Source organism: Hyla sarda, chromosome 1 (genome assembly GCF_029499605.1).
Source record: "Hyla sarda isolate aHylSar1 chromosome 1, aHylSar1.hap1, whole genome shotgun sequence".
NCBI classification, from domain to species: Eukaryota; Metazoa; Chordata; class Amphibia; order Anura; family Hylidae; genus Hyla; species Hyla sarda.
Window position 1 is genome coordinate 489,759,750 of NC_079189.1, and position 15,132 is coordinate 489,774,881.

Genomic DNA, 15,132 nt, shown 5'->3' on the forward strand with positions numbered 1-15,132 from the left:
ATTTTTAAAAAAGTTATGACATTATTTCTGACAATCCTAAGCACACAGCCAAGACAACACAGGAGTGAGTTAGGGACAACTCAACAAAAAATGATCATCTCTGGAGAGGCATGAAAATAACTGTACACAGACTGTCCCTATCCAACATGAAAGAACTTGAGAAGATCTGTGGAGATAAATGGCAGAAAATCCATTCCTTTCCTCATGGTTCAATATATGTAAAGAGCAACCTGCTGAAAGTTTTTCTAGTATGTTGGGATATTTTATTGGATGTTTATCACGAGAAATTGAAAGCCATCACTAAATGCAGATACTACATAGTAATTTTTTTTAACTTATACATTTGTTTGAAATTGCATTGTCAACTACACTTTTCCATACCAAAAAGCGTACTGACATATACAAGCCAGGTGGATGCCAAAAACACACTTAGAGGATGGAGCACTATATACTAGGGATCGACCGATTATCGGTATGGCCGATATTATCAGCCGATAATCACGATTTTGGGCATTATTGGTATCGGCAATTACCTTGCCAATAAGCCGACAATGCCCTGCCCCCCCGCACCGCCCCGCGACCGCCCCCCCGTAGCCCCCCGCCCCCCCGACCCGCAACCCGGATACCATTTTTTTTTCCTCCCACGGTATGGATTTTTGCCCATACTGCTATACCGGTCGGGCCCCTCCCCCACCCTCCGAGTCAATAAAAAAAATTAAATTTACCCGTAATGGGGGTGGTCCGGGCCATCCATCCTTCCTGTAGTGTCCGGGGGCATTCCGGGTGGAGGGTGAACCGGTCTGGGCTGTCCTTCTCCGGGAGTCCTCTTCTCCACTCCGGGCAGTCTCCGGCCTAGTACGCTGCATAGACGCAGCTAGGCCTTGACGTCAGGTGCGTCGCTGCGCAGCGACGTCTATGCTGCGTTACTAGGCCGGAGCCAGCCCGGAGTGAAGAAGAGGACCCCCGGACAAGAAGGACAGCCCGGACCGGTTCACCCTCCACCCGGAATGCCGCCGGACACTACAAGAAGGGTGGATGGCCCGGACCACCCTGACAGGTAGGGGGAGAGAAGCGGGTGGCGGCAGCGGCCTATGGCACTGCAAAAGCCACTGCAGTGCATTGATTTAAAGCCCCCGCTTTAAATCAATGATCTGCAGCGGTGTCGCGGTGGGATAAATAGCCGATAACTTATTCCAGAATATCAGTATAAGTTATCGGCTATAGGCCCTAACCTCCACCGATTATTGGTATCGGCCCTAAAAAAACGATATCGGTCGATCCCTACTAGATACTATATGTTTGGAGGTGAACTCTTATTTCTTCTCAACTCTCACTCTTAGTGCAGCCTAGGATGATATGGAAACCTAAAACTTACCAACCTAAAATGTTATTAAATCGGCAAAATGATGCTGCTGCCTTAGATTCTAGGTAAAAAAAATTCAGTTCAGCATCATAGAATGCATAATTGAATTCGTTAAATTACATTTAAAGGTCATTTTTTTTTTCTTTATATAGTATAAAATAAAATAATGCATTGATTTTAACATACAACACTGTAGATACTACAATGAATTACAAATGAATTAAAAGATTATTTTCTTTGCTGTAAACGTTAACACAGTTATTACTTTTACAAAAACATTTTAAGAAATAAGAAAGGTCAAGGGTGAAATGAATTTGACAGACTGGATGGCCTAAAAGGTTCTTAACCAGCTGTTGTGCATGGCATATCTAGATAGTTATGTGGACATGAAGACAGGGACAAAATCAATACAATTGCTCAAATAAAATTGAAACCACTTGCAAAATGCTACTTAAGAGATTGAACAACCTTGTGATTACATTACTTGAGGCAATACTTTACAGTTAATATACAACGATTTGGGACTGCTGCTAATGCAATTCTGAAGCGTTCTTCTTGTAGGTACCAGTGATAGCCAATAGACAACTAATGGGACGTGGATCACAGAATAGTGGAATGCATTCAAGTTTGCATTGTGCATTTTCATCTCTTGTTTTTTGATTTACATCACTTTCCCAATACATGCCAAGTAACAACAGGCAGCCAGCTATACAAGGTCTGTAATGTACAATTTATTGTAGACAAACAAGCACTTACCGTGTTCTACTCCACTTATACACTGCTTGGAACACCAATATAAACTATACCGCATAACTTAGTTAAGACACTGTCAGGACTTAGAAAGAAAGCCTATGAGTCTCACTTCCCCCACCCACACAGACTGAAAACTCTCTCTTAATCCAATTCATACATAAGCTATCAATCAAATTATGTGGGCAGGGTGAGGAGGACTCACCGGCTTTTCCTGAGGAATCTTGCTAGCATTTCAATAGATTTCAATCAATATTATAAATTAAGTATTAAAAAAACAAAAACATAAACCACATAGCCAGTATCTGCACTCTATTCAATTCTGTTTTCAGATAAAGTAGCATTACAGAAGTACTTGGACACCAGGTGAAAATACCACCACCTACCCCTATGTACATTTAGCAAAATGGCTTCCTCAGGAAGCCATTTTGCAAAACGTACGTAGGGGTAGGTGTTGTCTTGTATCCAGATGACATGCATGTTGGCAGGTGTGATCTAGTCAGTGTATTCCTTTTAAAACTTCTTGTTTCTTCTGAAATTTTTCTAGAAAATGAAGTATTTCTCACAGGAAAGGATTGCAGTAACACATGTTTTGCAATACATTTTTATTCCCTTTGTGTGTTTTGGAACTAAATCAAAAAAGGGAGGAAAAAAAGCAAATTGGACATAATGTCACACCAAACTTCAAAAATGGTCTGGACAAAATTATTGGCACCCTTAACTTAATATTTGGTTGCACACCCTTTGGAAAAAATAACTGAAATCAGTCTCTACCTATAACCATCAATAAGCTTCTTACACCTCTCAGCCGGAATGTTGGACCACTCTTCCTTTGCAAACTGCTCCAGGGCGCCTTTTCCCAACAGCAATTTTAAGATCTCTCCACAGGTGTTCAATGGGATTTAGATCTGGACTCATTGCTGGCCACTTCAGAACTGTCCAGCACTTTGTTGCCATCCATTTCTGGGTGCTTTTTGACATATGTTTGGGGTCATTGTCCTGCTGGAAGGCCCAAGATCTCAGACGCAACCGCAGCTTTCTGACACTGGGCTGTACAGTGTGACCCACAATCCGTTGGTAATCCTCAGATTTCATGATGTCTTGCACACATTCAAGGCACCCAGTGCCAGAGGCAGCAAAACAACCCCAAAACATCATTGACCCTCCACCATATTTCACTGTAGGTACTGTGTTCTTTTCTTTGTAGGGCTCATTCTGTTTTCAGTAAACAGTAGAATGACGTGCTTTACCAAAAAGCTCTATCTTGGTGTCGTCTGTCCAAAAGACAATTTTCCAAAAGGATTTTGGCTTACTCAAGTTCATTTTGGCAAAATGTAGTCTTGCTTTTTATGTCTCTGTGTCCGCAGTGGGGGTCCTCCAGGGACTCCTGGCATAGAATTTCATTTAATTTAAATGTCAATGGATAGTTCGCGCTGACACTGATGCTCCCTGAGCCTGCAGGACAGCTTGAATATCTTTGGAACATGTTTGGGGCTGCTTATCCACCATCCGGACTATCCTGCATTGACAACTTTGATAAATTTTTCTCTTCTGTCCACGCCCAGGGAGATTAGCTACAGTGCCATGGGTTGCAAAGTTCTTCTTAATGTTGCTTACTGTGGACAAAGGCAAATCTAGATCTCTGGAGATGGACTTGTAACCTTGAGATTGTTGATATTTTTCAAAAATGTTGCTTCTCAAGTCCTCAGACAGTTCTCTTCTTTTTCTGTTGCCCATGCTTAGTGTTGCGCACACACACAGACACACAATGCAAAGAATAAGTGAACTTCTCTCCTTTTTACCTGCTTTCAGGTGTGATTTTTATATTGCCCACACCTGTTACTTGCACCAGGTGAGTTTAAAGGAGCATCACGTGCTTGAAACAATCAAATTTTTCCACAATAATTTCCAATAATTTTGTCCAGCCCATTTTTGGAGTTTGATGTGACATTATGTCCAATTTGCTTTTTCCCCCTCCTTTTTTGGTTTAGTTCCAATACACACAAAGGGAATAAACATGTGCATAGCAAAACATGTGTTGCTTTAATCCTTTTCTGTGAGAAATACTTCATTTTCTGTACTTCATACAGATGAAATTAAAAACTGGGTCTTTGAGTAACCCTACCCTCACAGCCGCAGCCGTCAAACGCTTACATTCCATGTTGTTGATGTTTTAGACCCAGTCTGTGATACTTCAGGTTTTCATTTGTAGTCAAATACGTCTCTATTAATTGCAACGTGATGAATATGCTTCATCGATGTCTGGCGTTGAATTGCTGAACTTGCAATCTTACGCGCAGCCTGGGATTTTATATTTAGTGCTAACGTCTCCTTAGCACAAGCATAAGAAGCGCAGAGCAGCTGCCAATTAACTTCACTTCCATCTGAAACTGATAGATCATTTAACACTGACTCACTGATCCCAATTAGTGCCAATTGGATACAAGGACTGGGACAGAGAATGCTCCTCTTTTCATATTTCAAAAAGACAATTTTTTTTTTCTTTTCATAGCTTAATTCTAAAACATGTTGTTACAGGATTTCACATAGCAAATGAAAATTGTAAGAATCAGTTATTTTGATGGGGTACTTATAAATTTTACATAAGGGAAAAACTGAAAGTGTCAAATGGAAAAGCCTGATCCTTTAATTAGTGTCACCGTGGTAATTAGGTCCTAACAGATTTAAGAAAGCCAGAACCAAGATTAGGCCAAACAGGACAATTTGGTTTTATCCTGTCCTCTAGGTAAAGGGCAGGATAGGAAATAAGGGGGAAATTTATTAAAACCTGTGTAGAGGAAAAGTGGTACAAGTTGCCCGTAGCAATCAGATTGCTTCCTTCATTTTTTACAGGCCTATTTAAAAATGAAAGAAGTGATCTGATTGGTTGTAATGGGCAACTGCACCACTCTTCCTCTACCCAGGTTTTGATAAATCTCCCCCTAAGTGTCGGATTGTGTCAGCGATCTGCAGAACAGGATCAGAATCTCTCCCTGTACTGTTGGTATGGGCTCCTTGCACTTGTCTTTGGAACACCAGAGCTACTACAGTACAGAGATACTACAGTATAGAGCTACTACGAGTACAGAGATACTACGAGTACAGAGCTACTACGAGTACAGAGCTACTACGAGTACAGAGCTACTACGAGTACAGAGCTACTACGAGTACAGAGCTACTACGAGTACAGAGCTACTACGAGTACAGAGCTACTACGAGTACAGAGCTACTACGAGTACAGAGCTACTACGAGTACAGAGCTACTACGAGTACAGAGCTACTATGAGTACAGAGCTACTACACTACAGAGCTACTACACTACAGAGCTACTACACTACAGAGCTACTACACTACAGAGACACTACACTACAGAGATACTACGAGTACAGAGATACTACGAGTACAGAGATACTACAGTACAGAGATACTACGAGTACAGAGCTTGGGAATCTCCTGTTCTCTTATAGAGAATCAATGAATAGCATACAGACAAGCCGTTCCATGCACAGGTGGAGAAGGGGCCCCATTTTGTAGATCGCAGGGGTCTCAGCGGTCGGGCCCTCTGGGATCAGGCAAGTCTTCTATCATGCAGATAGGGGATAGGTTTTAATATCCCTTTATATTGTGTCTACATAACAGAAGGAGCACAAACCTTACCAAGCAATAGAAGATTTCTGTTTTTAAGCTATTTTCATACTGTGTCTCCCAGTGTTAATTTGAGATATATGTCAGTGGAGCCATGGATGTGTTCCTCCAACATAAACCTATGATGGGCACCAACAAGTGGCTACATAAGGTTCCATTGTATGAAAAAACTCTAGCAGTATTGTATACTGCTCTAAGGAAAAATACAGGAATCTGCACTATTCCAAAAGTGAACCCTGATGTCTACCACCTAAGCAGAGCCCAAATTGACCCTGTTTTGGTTTCCGCAAAGTAATGAGGATCTATGGATGCATTTACTGTATATGACAAGGCATATAGTTAATGGGCGCTGTAAGTGAAAATAGCCTTACGTTATGTTCACACATTGCAGATTTGCTGCAGATTTTCACTTCTCTGTTGAAGTAAACTGGGGACGTCTGCAGCATATCTGTGTGAACACGGCCTTAAAGAGGAATTGTTCCCTGCAAAAAGTAACAGAGGTTCCACAAAATTCCAGCTCTTCCCAGACAGACACATATGTCCAGACAAGATTGCACTGTTTTAGGGAAGCAGCTTTTTTTTTATCTTGTAGAGAGATAATAGAAACACCTGTGATCTAGGATAACAAATATGGGTTTGTTGAGAGCCAAGAAAGGACGGTTTCTGGTTCATAAGCCATTAGTTATGGTGGATGCTACCAAGGAAAAGCGGCTACATAACTAACAGACAGCAATAAGTCTTGTATACAAAGCAAATAAAACATAGTAGAGAACCTGATGATGGATCCCCTTTAATCTCCTATCAATTTTATATCTAAAGTGCAAGGTTTGCTTGTCAAACCCCAGAGGATATTGTAAAGAAAAGCATTCTATTCTGTTATATTTTAATACTGCCATTAATCACAACACCTCCGAGCTGTCACCCAGAACTCAGCTGTGTGGATCTTCAAGTATTTAACTACTAAAATTGGATTTGTGACTTTTCTTCACAAAACGTGAGATATTTCATAAGCGTGTCTCATGCATAACATCTCAAGTCCAATGTCCTTTAGCAACACATTAAAAAGGTTTTAGTCATAACCTCACTTTCTCGGTTCCATAGTATAAGAACTGCTAGAACCAAATTCTGCAGTTTACTGGAAACTTGTACGCCTATAAACAATCAAACGGTGCAATATCTCTACCTGTATGAAAAAGGCTGCTTTGTAGGTGTCCTAGAAAGCAGCTGAGGACCATTAACAGCTCTGGCAAATACACAATGTTTCTAATAAAGCGTTTCTGTCATTTAAACTTTTGACATGTTACAATGACAATGAGACAAAGTCCTAAGAACCCCTCAAATCCTTATATATAGATGAGTGAAGCACACTGGCAACGCACTTCACTCTCCAGTTCGGACCGACTGACTGCAGGAAATGGGCATTTTATATCTATAAAGCTCATCTCCTCCAATCAGTTGGACTGAGCCATGAGCCGGGAAGTGAAGCGTGCTACTTCACTCGCCTTTATTTAACAAGCAGAGGAGGTTCCTGACCAATCTACACTATTAAAGGGTTACTCCGGTGCTAAGACATCTTATCCCCTATCCAAAGGATAGGGGATAAGATGCCAGATCGCTGGGGTCCAGCCGCTGGGGACCCCCGTGATCTTGCACGCAGCACCCCTTTAGAATCAGTCCCCAAAGCACGTTCGCTCCGGGTCTGATTACTGGCGATCACGGGGGCCGGAGCATTGTGACATCACGGCCCTGCCCCCGTGTGATCACCAGTAATCAGACCCGGAGTGAACATGCGCCGGGGACTGGTTTTAACGGGGTGCTACGTGCAAGATCATGGTGGTCCCCAGCGGCGGGACCCCCGCGATCAGGCATCTTATGCCCTATCCTTTGGATAGGGGATAAGATGTCTTAGTGCAGGAGTACCCCTTTAACAGGTCAAAAGTTTATTTGACACTAACACTTCAGATTCACATTACAAGCACTGTGCTCGTATCTGTCTCCTGTGTGCCAGGTAACAAATACATCAATAGGGTCCCATGTCCTGAATCTGGATGCCAGGGCTGACCTTTTCCAGCACTTTCTATGTACAAAAGTGGTAAGAGGTTTGTTTTTTAATACAAGTTGTACTTGGAACAACTTTGAAACCTCGTCAACTTTATCTACTGGATAGGTGTGTTAGAAATATGGCACTCACTTAGAAAAAAATTTTAATTGCATTTTAATAAATGCAACAGGCAAAAATGCAGTCATCAATCATCTATATGGGTAAAAATCCACGGCTTCCCTTAAATGAAGAACATGATAAAACTGACTGGTAAAGTTCATTGAATATAAATTTATAGAGCTTAAAAAAACTTGACTGAGACCAACTTGTGATGGCTAGAAAACAATGCTTAGGATCGGAGAAAGGAAACATAAGGAGTTAAGCGCCAGATGGGCCCCTAGGACAGGCACTATAGCAATGGCAGGAACTCTATGGTGATTAAGCCATTGTTGAAAGCACTCATGAAAAGTATAATTTATCAGGAATTTGTATTCTCCATAATAGAATAATTCAAGAACCTTTGAACTTTGCTCTGTTATTTGTCCTGGCAATTTATGAGTACCGTAATCCCATAGCTGGGTGTAGCCATATCTCTCATCAGTAGGTTGTCTCCCTATTCAGACTGACAGTACCAGCACAGTTTAGACTTGGAATTGGGAAATATATGCATTCACTTAAAGGGAACCAATCATCAGATTTTACCCTGTATAACGCTTGGCAAAGCGTTATATAGGGTAAAATCTTTATTTTCACCATTCCCGGGTGACGCTCCTGCCCCCAGGGATGGTGAAGATATGAAGTTATAAACTAGTCACCGCCGCAAGTTCTCACCTACTCCAGTTCTTCGGCCGGCAGCGACGCCTCCTCCGCTTGATTGATGGGCAGCGTCATTGTTCCGCTCACTGAACCGACGGAGCAGAGTGATGACGCGGCCCATCAATCAAGCGGAGGGGGCGTCGCTGCCGGCCGAAGAACGGGAGTAGGGGAGAAGAGCTCCCCGCCCAGGTGACTACTTACGGCGGCAGCGGCGGTGACTAGTTTATAACTTCATATCTTCACCATCCCTGAGGGCAGGAGCGTCCCCCGGGGATGGTGAGGACAACAATTTTACCCTATATAACGCTTTGCCAAGCATTATATAGGGTAAAATCTGATGATTGGTTCCCTTTAAACAAATAAGTCCAAAATGATTGTTAAATTGAAAACAAAAATAATAATTATTTGAATAAACTCTGACTGAGTCAGCCTGCATAAAACTGTTTTTTTAAGTTTTAAGGTTGATGTGGGTGAAAAATATCTAAATACAAAATAAAATAAAGATGCTTTTATATGTGACAAAACTGTTGTGAATTTTCCACAATGGAAAACTCACTGCATTTTCCAGGTAGATTTGCACCAAATTGTTAATTTTGGTGCAGATTTGGGAGCAAAACATGAAAAGAAAAAAAACATACTAACCCCCCCCCCCCCCACACACACACACACAAAGGTCAAAAAGTTTTCCAATTTGCAAAGTGAAAAATAAAATAAAAGTGAACATCTGAAGTGAACAAGTGAAGTCTACAAGAGTATTGTCTTAACTGTGTAAATAAATACATAAAGAAATAATTACAAATAAAGTAGAAAATTATTTAAAAAACACAACAACAACAGACATTTTTTGATACAATACATTTCTGTATTTTACTACTAAATTGATTGGCGACAGCGCAGTCAATATCTTTAGAACGCATTACCTGATCTACAGATGTGACGTCACTTGTTACAACATCTGGGGGGCGATTGGGTGGGTTTGCAGTGGCCTAAAAGAAGGTAAATTAAAAAGGAAGGTTCAGGACATATTTATAAAAGCAGCAGGCACAGATGTAAGGGGATAAAAACTGTTAAACCTTTCATTTGCTAGCAGAAGTCTTTCTAGTTCTGTGCAGAAGCTTTTCCATTTTGGACCAATTCCCTTTAGTAATATGTTAAACCTTATCTAAGACAAGTAGCACATCTGCTATACTTCCCTATATTTTGCAGTATTCACAGAAAATACAGCTAGAGCCTTCCTTGTCATGCTAGCTTCCCAAGAGATTTTTCTTCTTCTTTTTAATGTCCAGACAAAAGATTGTAATACAGGCAAGGACATGAAAAAGAGGAAAACAAATAAATGGATTTTTTAAGAAACTCAGAGGGCAGCAAAATATAATATAGCGTAGAGAACGTTACAGCTAAAGATAAATGATTATGACCCTGATATGAAAGTGGTCTTGAAAGATTCATATTACATGTAACACCACAACATAATATAAACACATATCACTATGCACTCAGGAGAGCAGACGCTTTGCTAACAAGACTATAGATTTTCAGTATTAACATATGCCTTAGATTTTGCTTCCCTAAATACAGTGGGCAAGAAAAGGATTTAGTCAGCCACCAATTGTGCAAGTTCTCCCACTTAAAAGATGAGAGGCGCCTTTAATTTTCATCATAGGTATCCCTCAAATATGAGAGACATAATGAGAAAAAAAAAATCCATAAATCACACAATCTGATTTTTAAAGAATTTGCAAATTATGGTGGAAAATAAGTATTTGGTCACCTACAAACAAACAAGATTTCTGGCTCTCACAGACCTGTAACTTCTTCTTTAAGAGTCTCCTCTGTCCTCCACTCGTTACCTGTATTAATGGCACCTGTTTGAACTTGTAATCAGTATAAAAGACACCTGTCCACAACCTCAAACAGTCACACTCCAAACTCCACTATGGCCAAGACCAGTTGCTAGAGACCATTTGGATGATCCAGAAGAGGACTGGGAGAATCTCATATGGTCAGATGAAATCAAAGTAGAACTTTTTGGTAAAAACTCAACTCGTCGTGTTTAAAGGAGAAAGAATGCTGAGTTGCATCCAAAGAACCCCATACCTACTGTGATGCATGGGGGTGGAAACATCAGGCTTTGGGGCTGTTTTTCTGCTAAGGGACCAGGACGACCGATCCATGTAAAGGAAAGAATGAATGGGACCATGTATTGTGAGATTTTGAGTGAAAACCTTCTATCAGCAAGGGCATTGAAGGTGAAACATGGCTGGGTCTTTCAGCATGACAATGATCCCCAACACACTGCCCTGCAATGAATGAGTGGCTTCATAAGAAGCATTTCCAGGTCCTGGAGTGGCCTAGCCAGTCTCCAGATCTCAACCCCATAGAAAACCTTTGAAGAGAGTTAAAAGTCCATGTTGCCCAGCAACAGCCCAAAAACATCACTGCTCTAGAGGAGATATGCATGGAGGAATGGGCCAAAATACCTGCAACAGTGTGTGAAAACCTTTTGAAGACCAACAAAGGGTATATAACAAAGTATTGGGATGAACTTTTGTTATTGACCAAATACTTATTTTCCACCATCATTTGCAAATAAATTCTTTAAAAATCAGGCAATGTGATTTTATGGATTTTTTTTTCCCATTATTTCTCTCATAGTTGAGGTATAGCTATGATTAAAATTAGGGCTGCAACAATTATTCGATAAAATCTAATAAATTCGATAACTGAATTCGTTGTTGAAGAATCCCGTTATCAAATAATTATCGACTCGTTGGCACTGGCGATCATAAGGCTGTTGTGGGGGGGGCAGTCAGACGCTAAGCCGCACCGCTGCAGCCTCTGTTCATCAAGTCCCTGTCCCAGCCTCCGCTGATCCACTGCTTACCGAACACACATGCAGGGCTGGTTCTTCACTTTTCATAGGGGCGGCAATCCCGACCACTGAACCCCTACCTCGGATGCTCAGTCACTGGCACGCCCACACTGCCAGCAGCATCCAACACCCCCCAGACACCCAGCGCTCCAGCAATGGCCACCGTGGTCACCCCCAGTCCCACAGTGTAAGCAAATATTACCCCCCGCACAGTTCCACAGTGTAAGTGGCGTGCAAACTCCCCCCACCCCCAGGCTACAGTCTTAACGGTGCGCACAATCCCCATCCAAACCCCTTCCCACTCCCCGCACTGTGTTAGAGGCACACAGTAAACACTGTCCCGCCCCTCCCTACAGTTCTGTCTCGCTTCTGTGTTCCCGCATGCAATGCTTCCTCCAGGCACTCAGCAAGACAGCTTCCTGTAAGTGCATCAGCGGCCCTGTATGTGAGGGGTTGGAGGGAATTAATTGTGTAAATATGTATACACACCAGTGTATCTGCAGTACATTACATCTACAGACAAGAGTGCAATGCTCTGCACACACTGCTATACACATAGGGGTATATGCAGAGCATTGCACCCTTGTGTCTGTAGTACAAACACTAGGATGCAATGCTCTGCACATACTACCATTTGTATAGCAGTGTGTATGTAGCATTGCACCCTTGTCTCTGTAGTACAGCGTGCAGTGCACAACTCTTTACTCATGGGGGTATGTGCAGAGCATTGGACCCTTGTGTCTGTACTACAGACACAAGGGTGCAATGCTCTGCACATACCCCCATGGTTATAGCGGTGTGTATGTAGTACTTATACACTGCTATACACATGGGGGTGTGTGCAGAGCATTTGCATTCTAGTATTTGTAGTACTACAAACATGGGTCAGGGGCAATGCTCTGCAGTCTGCATATATCCCCATGTGTATAGGAGTGCTGTATAAAAAAAAAGTAAAATAAAATGTAAATTAACTGCTCCCGCAATAAAAATGAGCTCCCCCTTTTCCTATACAAAAAAAAAAGTAAAAAAAATTATTTTTTTACGTATTTGATACTGCTGCATGGCTAACTGTCCGAACAATTAAAATATTAATGAATCATTAACATTTCATTTTAATAGTTCAGAAAGTTATTTTAATAGTTCAGACATGCGGCAGTATCAAATATACACTGGTTTCTGTACAGGATCATTAATAATGATCCTGTACAGCAGCTGGTGTAAGCGTAAATAAATAAAAAAAAGTTTAATTTCTGCAGTTTTGTTAAATCACATGCTAGAAACTTTTAATATGGCCATTGTACATAATTTTTTAAGTAGAATCAGCTGAACCCCTTTTTTTTTGGCATTTTGACATTTTTTCCAATTAATCGATGAAATAATCGACAACTAATCGATTATTAAAATCATCGCTAGCTGCAGCCCTAATGAAAATTACACGCCTCTCATCTTTTTAAGTGGGAGAACTTGCACAATTGGTGACTGACTAAATAGTTTTTCCCCCACTGTATGAGAAGTCCTGGTGACTACATGTCCATAATAAACAACCCGTAAATAGTACGTTGGAAAAACAGGAACTAGAACTATCCATCAATGTATTATTGTGAGGATATATTTACACACACTCAGTGAAATTTTTAAAATCATAATTTTAAGCCTTAAAATAAATCGCTAGGTATTTTTTTTTTTTTTTTTTTTTTTTAGCAGTTTATGGTTTAAAAACAGAACTTGTTTTTTGTCCCAAAAAGAGCTGATATGCAAAAGTGCATAATAGCATTTGCTGTACAAAAAAAAGGAAAGGGCGAAAAGGGTTGAAGAAAGGTTTACAAAAAATGCACAAAATGGCTTAAAATCAGCCACATGGCAGAAAAAAGGGCTGAAATTTCCAGCTGTTACAGCCATTGTTTAGAGAGTACCTGCCATCATCCATACAGCTCATTTTCTGCCTCTGCAAGGTTCCCCTCTGCAATACTATTCCTTTCCTGTATTTTATTTTTTGTTACTATTCCCCCTATTACAGCCTTTGTCCAGCAGGAGGGGGCATTACCCGGCAGGCGTGATGTAATCTTTTCTGTTACTGAATTCTATTGCATATCTCACATCCATAAATCCCAGCAAACACACTATGTGTGATGCCCTGAACTCCCTTACATGGCTTGGTGTATTGCTGCTTCTGACCGTACACTGTTGTTGGCTGTGTTGGCTCTGTTTGTTCACTATCTCTCAGGCTATAATACAATCAGAAGAGAAGCACCACAGAAGCCCATGTGATTCTGATAAAAATTCCAGATGTCAGATTGTTGCATGTGTACACGCGACAAAATACACATGTATTACAGCTCACTAAAAGCAGCCTCAATAACAGGAAGGGAATGAATGTTGTGTAGGGCACATCAGAGGGTGGTGGAAAGGAGGTTGGTGTATCAAAGTGTTCAGTAAGGGCAGATCACAAAAGCTGTAGATAGGGAGGAAGGCAATCATAAGGGAGTTTAAAAGGACGGTAAAGAAAGATCACAATGTGATTAGTGTGTGTGTGTGTGACATGTCAAAAGTTTTAAAATCGATGAGACCTCAACCAATCTCTAGAAGTATGCGACAGTGCATTTCACCCCCTAACTCGGTGGTCATTGTAGGCGACAGGCTACATTATAGCCTTTGGAGCCTATCCTTTTTGTAGTGTTTAGGACCCGTTAACACCATCCATTGTGTTTCAAAATAACATATTTGAAAGAGCTTGGAGAGCTATCATGGAAATACACATAGGTTATCATATAACAACTGTGCTGTGTGCTATCGTGAAACAATAAGCTGACTGCTGGCAGGTACACCAAAAAGTAGTGCAGATAGGGCAAAGCTTAAATGTAGGTATCTATGTTTGTGCTACACTGCAACTTTTTGTAGCTCTACTAAATCAATTTTAACTATGGTGCTAGAGCTGCAGTACAACCCAATACACTGAAATGAAGGTGATCTTTGTGGACTGCAGTTGTCATTCAATTTCTAAAGTCAATCTCTAGTGCTTAGCCTTACCCTAAATCCTACGTGGAATGATTGTGCTATCAGAGAGGTTTATTTTTTATTTTTTTAAGGATTTTCAGTTTAACCCTTGTAACAAACTGCAGTGAACAGCTTAGGGTCTATTCACACGGCAGAATTTCCGCCTCAAATTAAAGCCCATAGACTTCTATGGGATTCCGCATTCCCATTCACACTTCTGAATTTCCGCTTGCGGAATTATTATTATTTTTTTTATTTTCTTTTATTCAAAGAGTTAATTGAACAGACCAGGAATACAATGGCAGTAAAGACAAGAATACAATATGCTCAATGACCTTGATGGGCCGAGGACAAATCCGGTCAAACTATATAAAACACAAATTTGGACACATGTAACAGAAAATCACAAAGCAGCAATATAAATAGTGGTCTCTGGTGATATTCTTATGGAAGACGAGGAAAATTGATAGTAAAATTATCTTTATTTACAAAATGTTTACCATTTAAATAAGATTAACAAGTTATTTATTTATTGTCTGTGAACCGAATTCAAGTATCATGTGCTTCCAAGTCAGTATTATTTAGCAAAACAAAAAGGTAATATCTTTAGATTATAGTTTTTCTCTGCGTAGGTTTTACGGTTTGTTTTCA

General features: G+C 40.7%; 1 protein-coding gene across 2 annotated transcripts in view; it reads right to left on the reverse strand.

Moving 5' to 3' along the window:
* HSD17B4 (hydroxysteroid 17-beta dehydrogenase 4) overlaps positions 1–15,132 on the reverse strand; it is a 264,853-nt gene that overhangs the window by 68,397 nt on the left and 181,324 nt on the right. For both annotated transcript variants that reach the window (XM_056537370.1, XM_056537371.1), the window contains exon 17: positions 9,536–9,601. In XM_056537370.1, the coding sequence (XP_056393345.1) occupies positions 9,536–9,601 (66 nt within the window). The remainder of the gene's footprint in view (positions 1–9,535; positions 9,602–15,132) is intronic.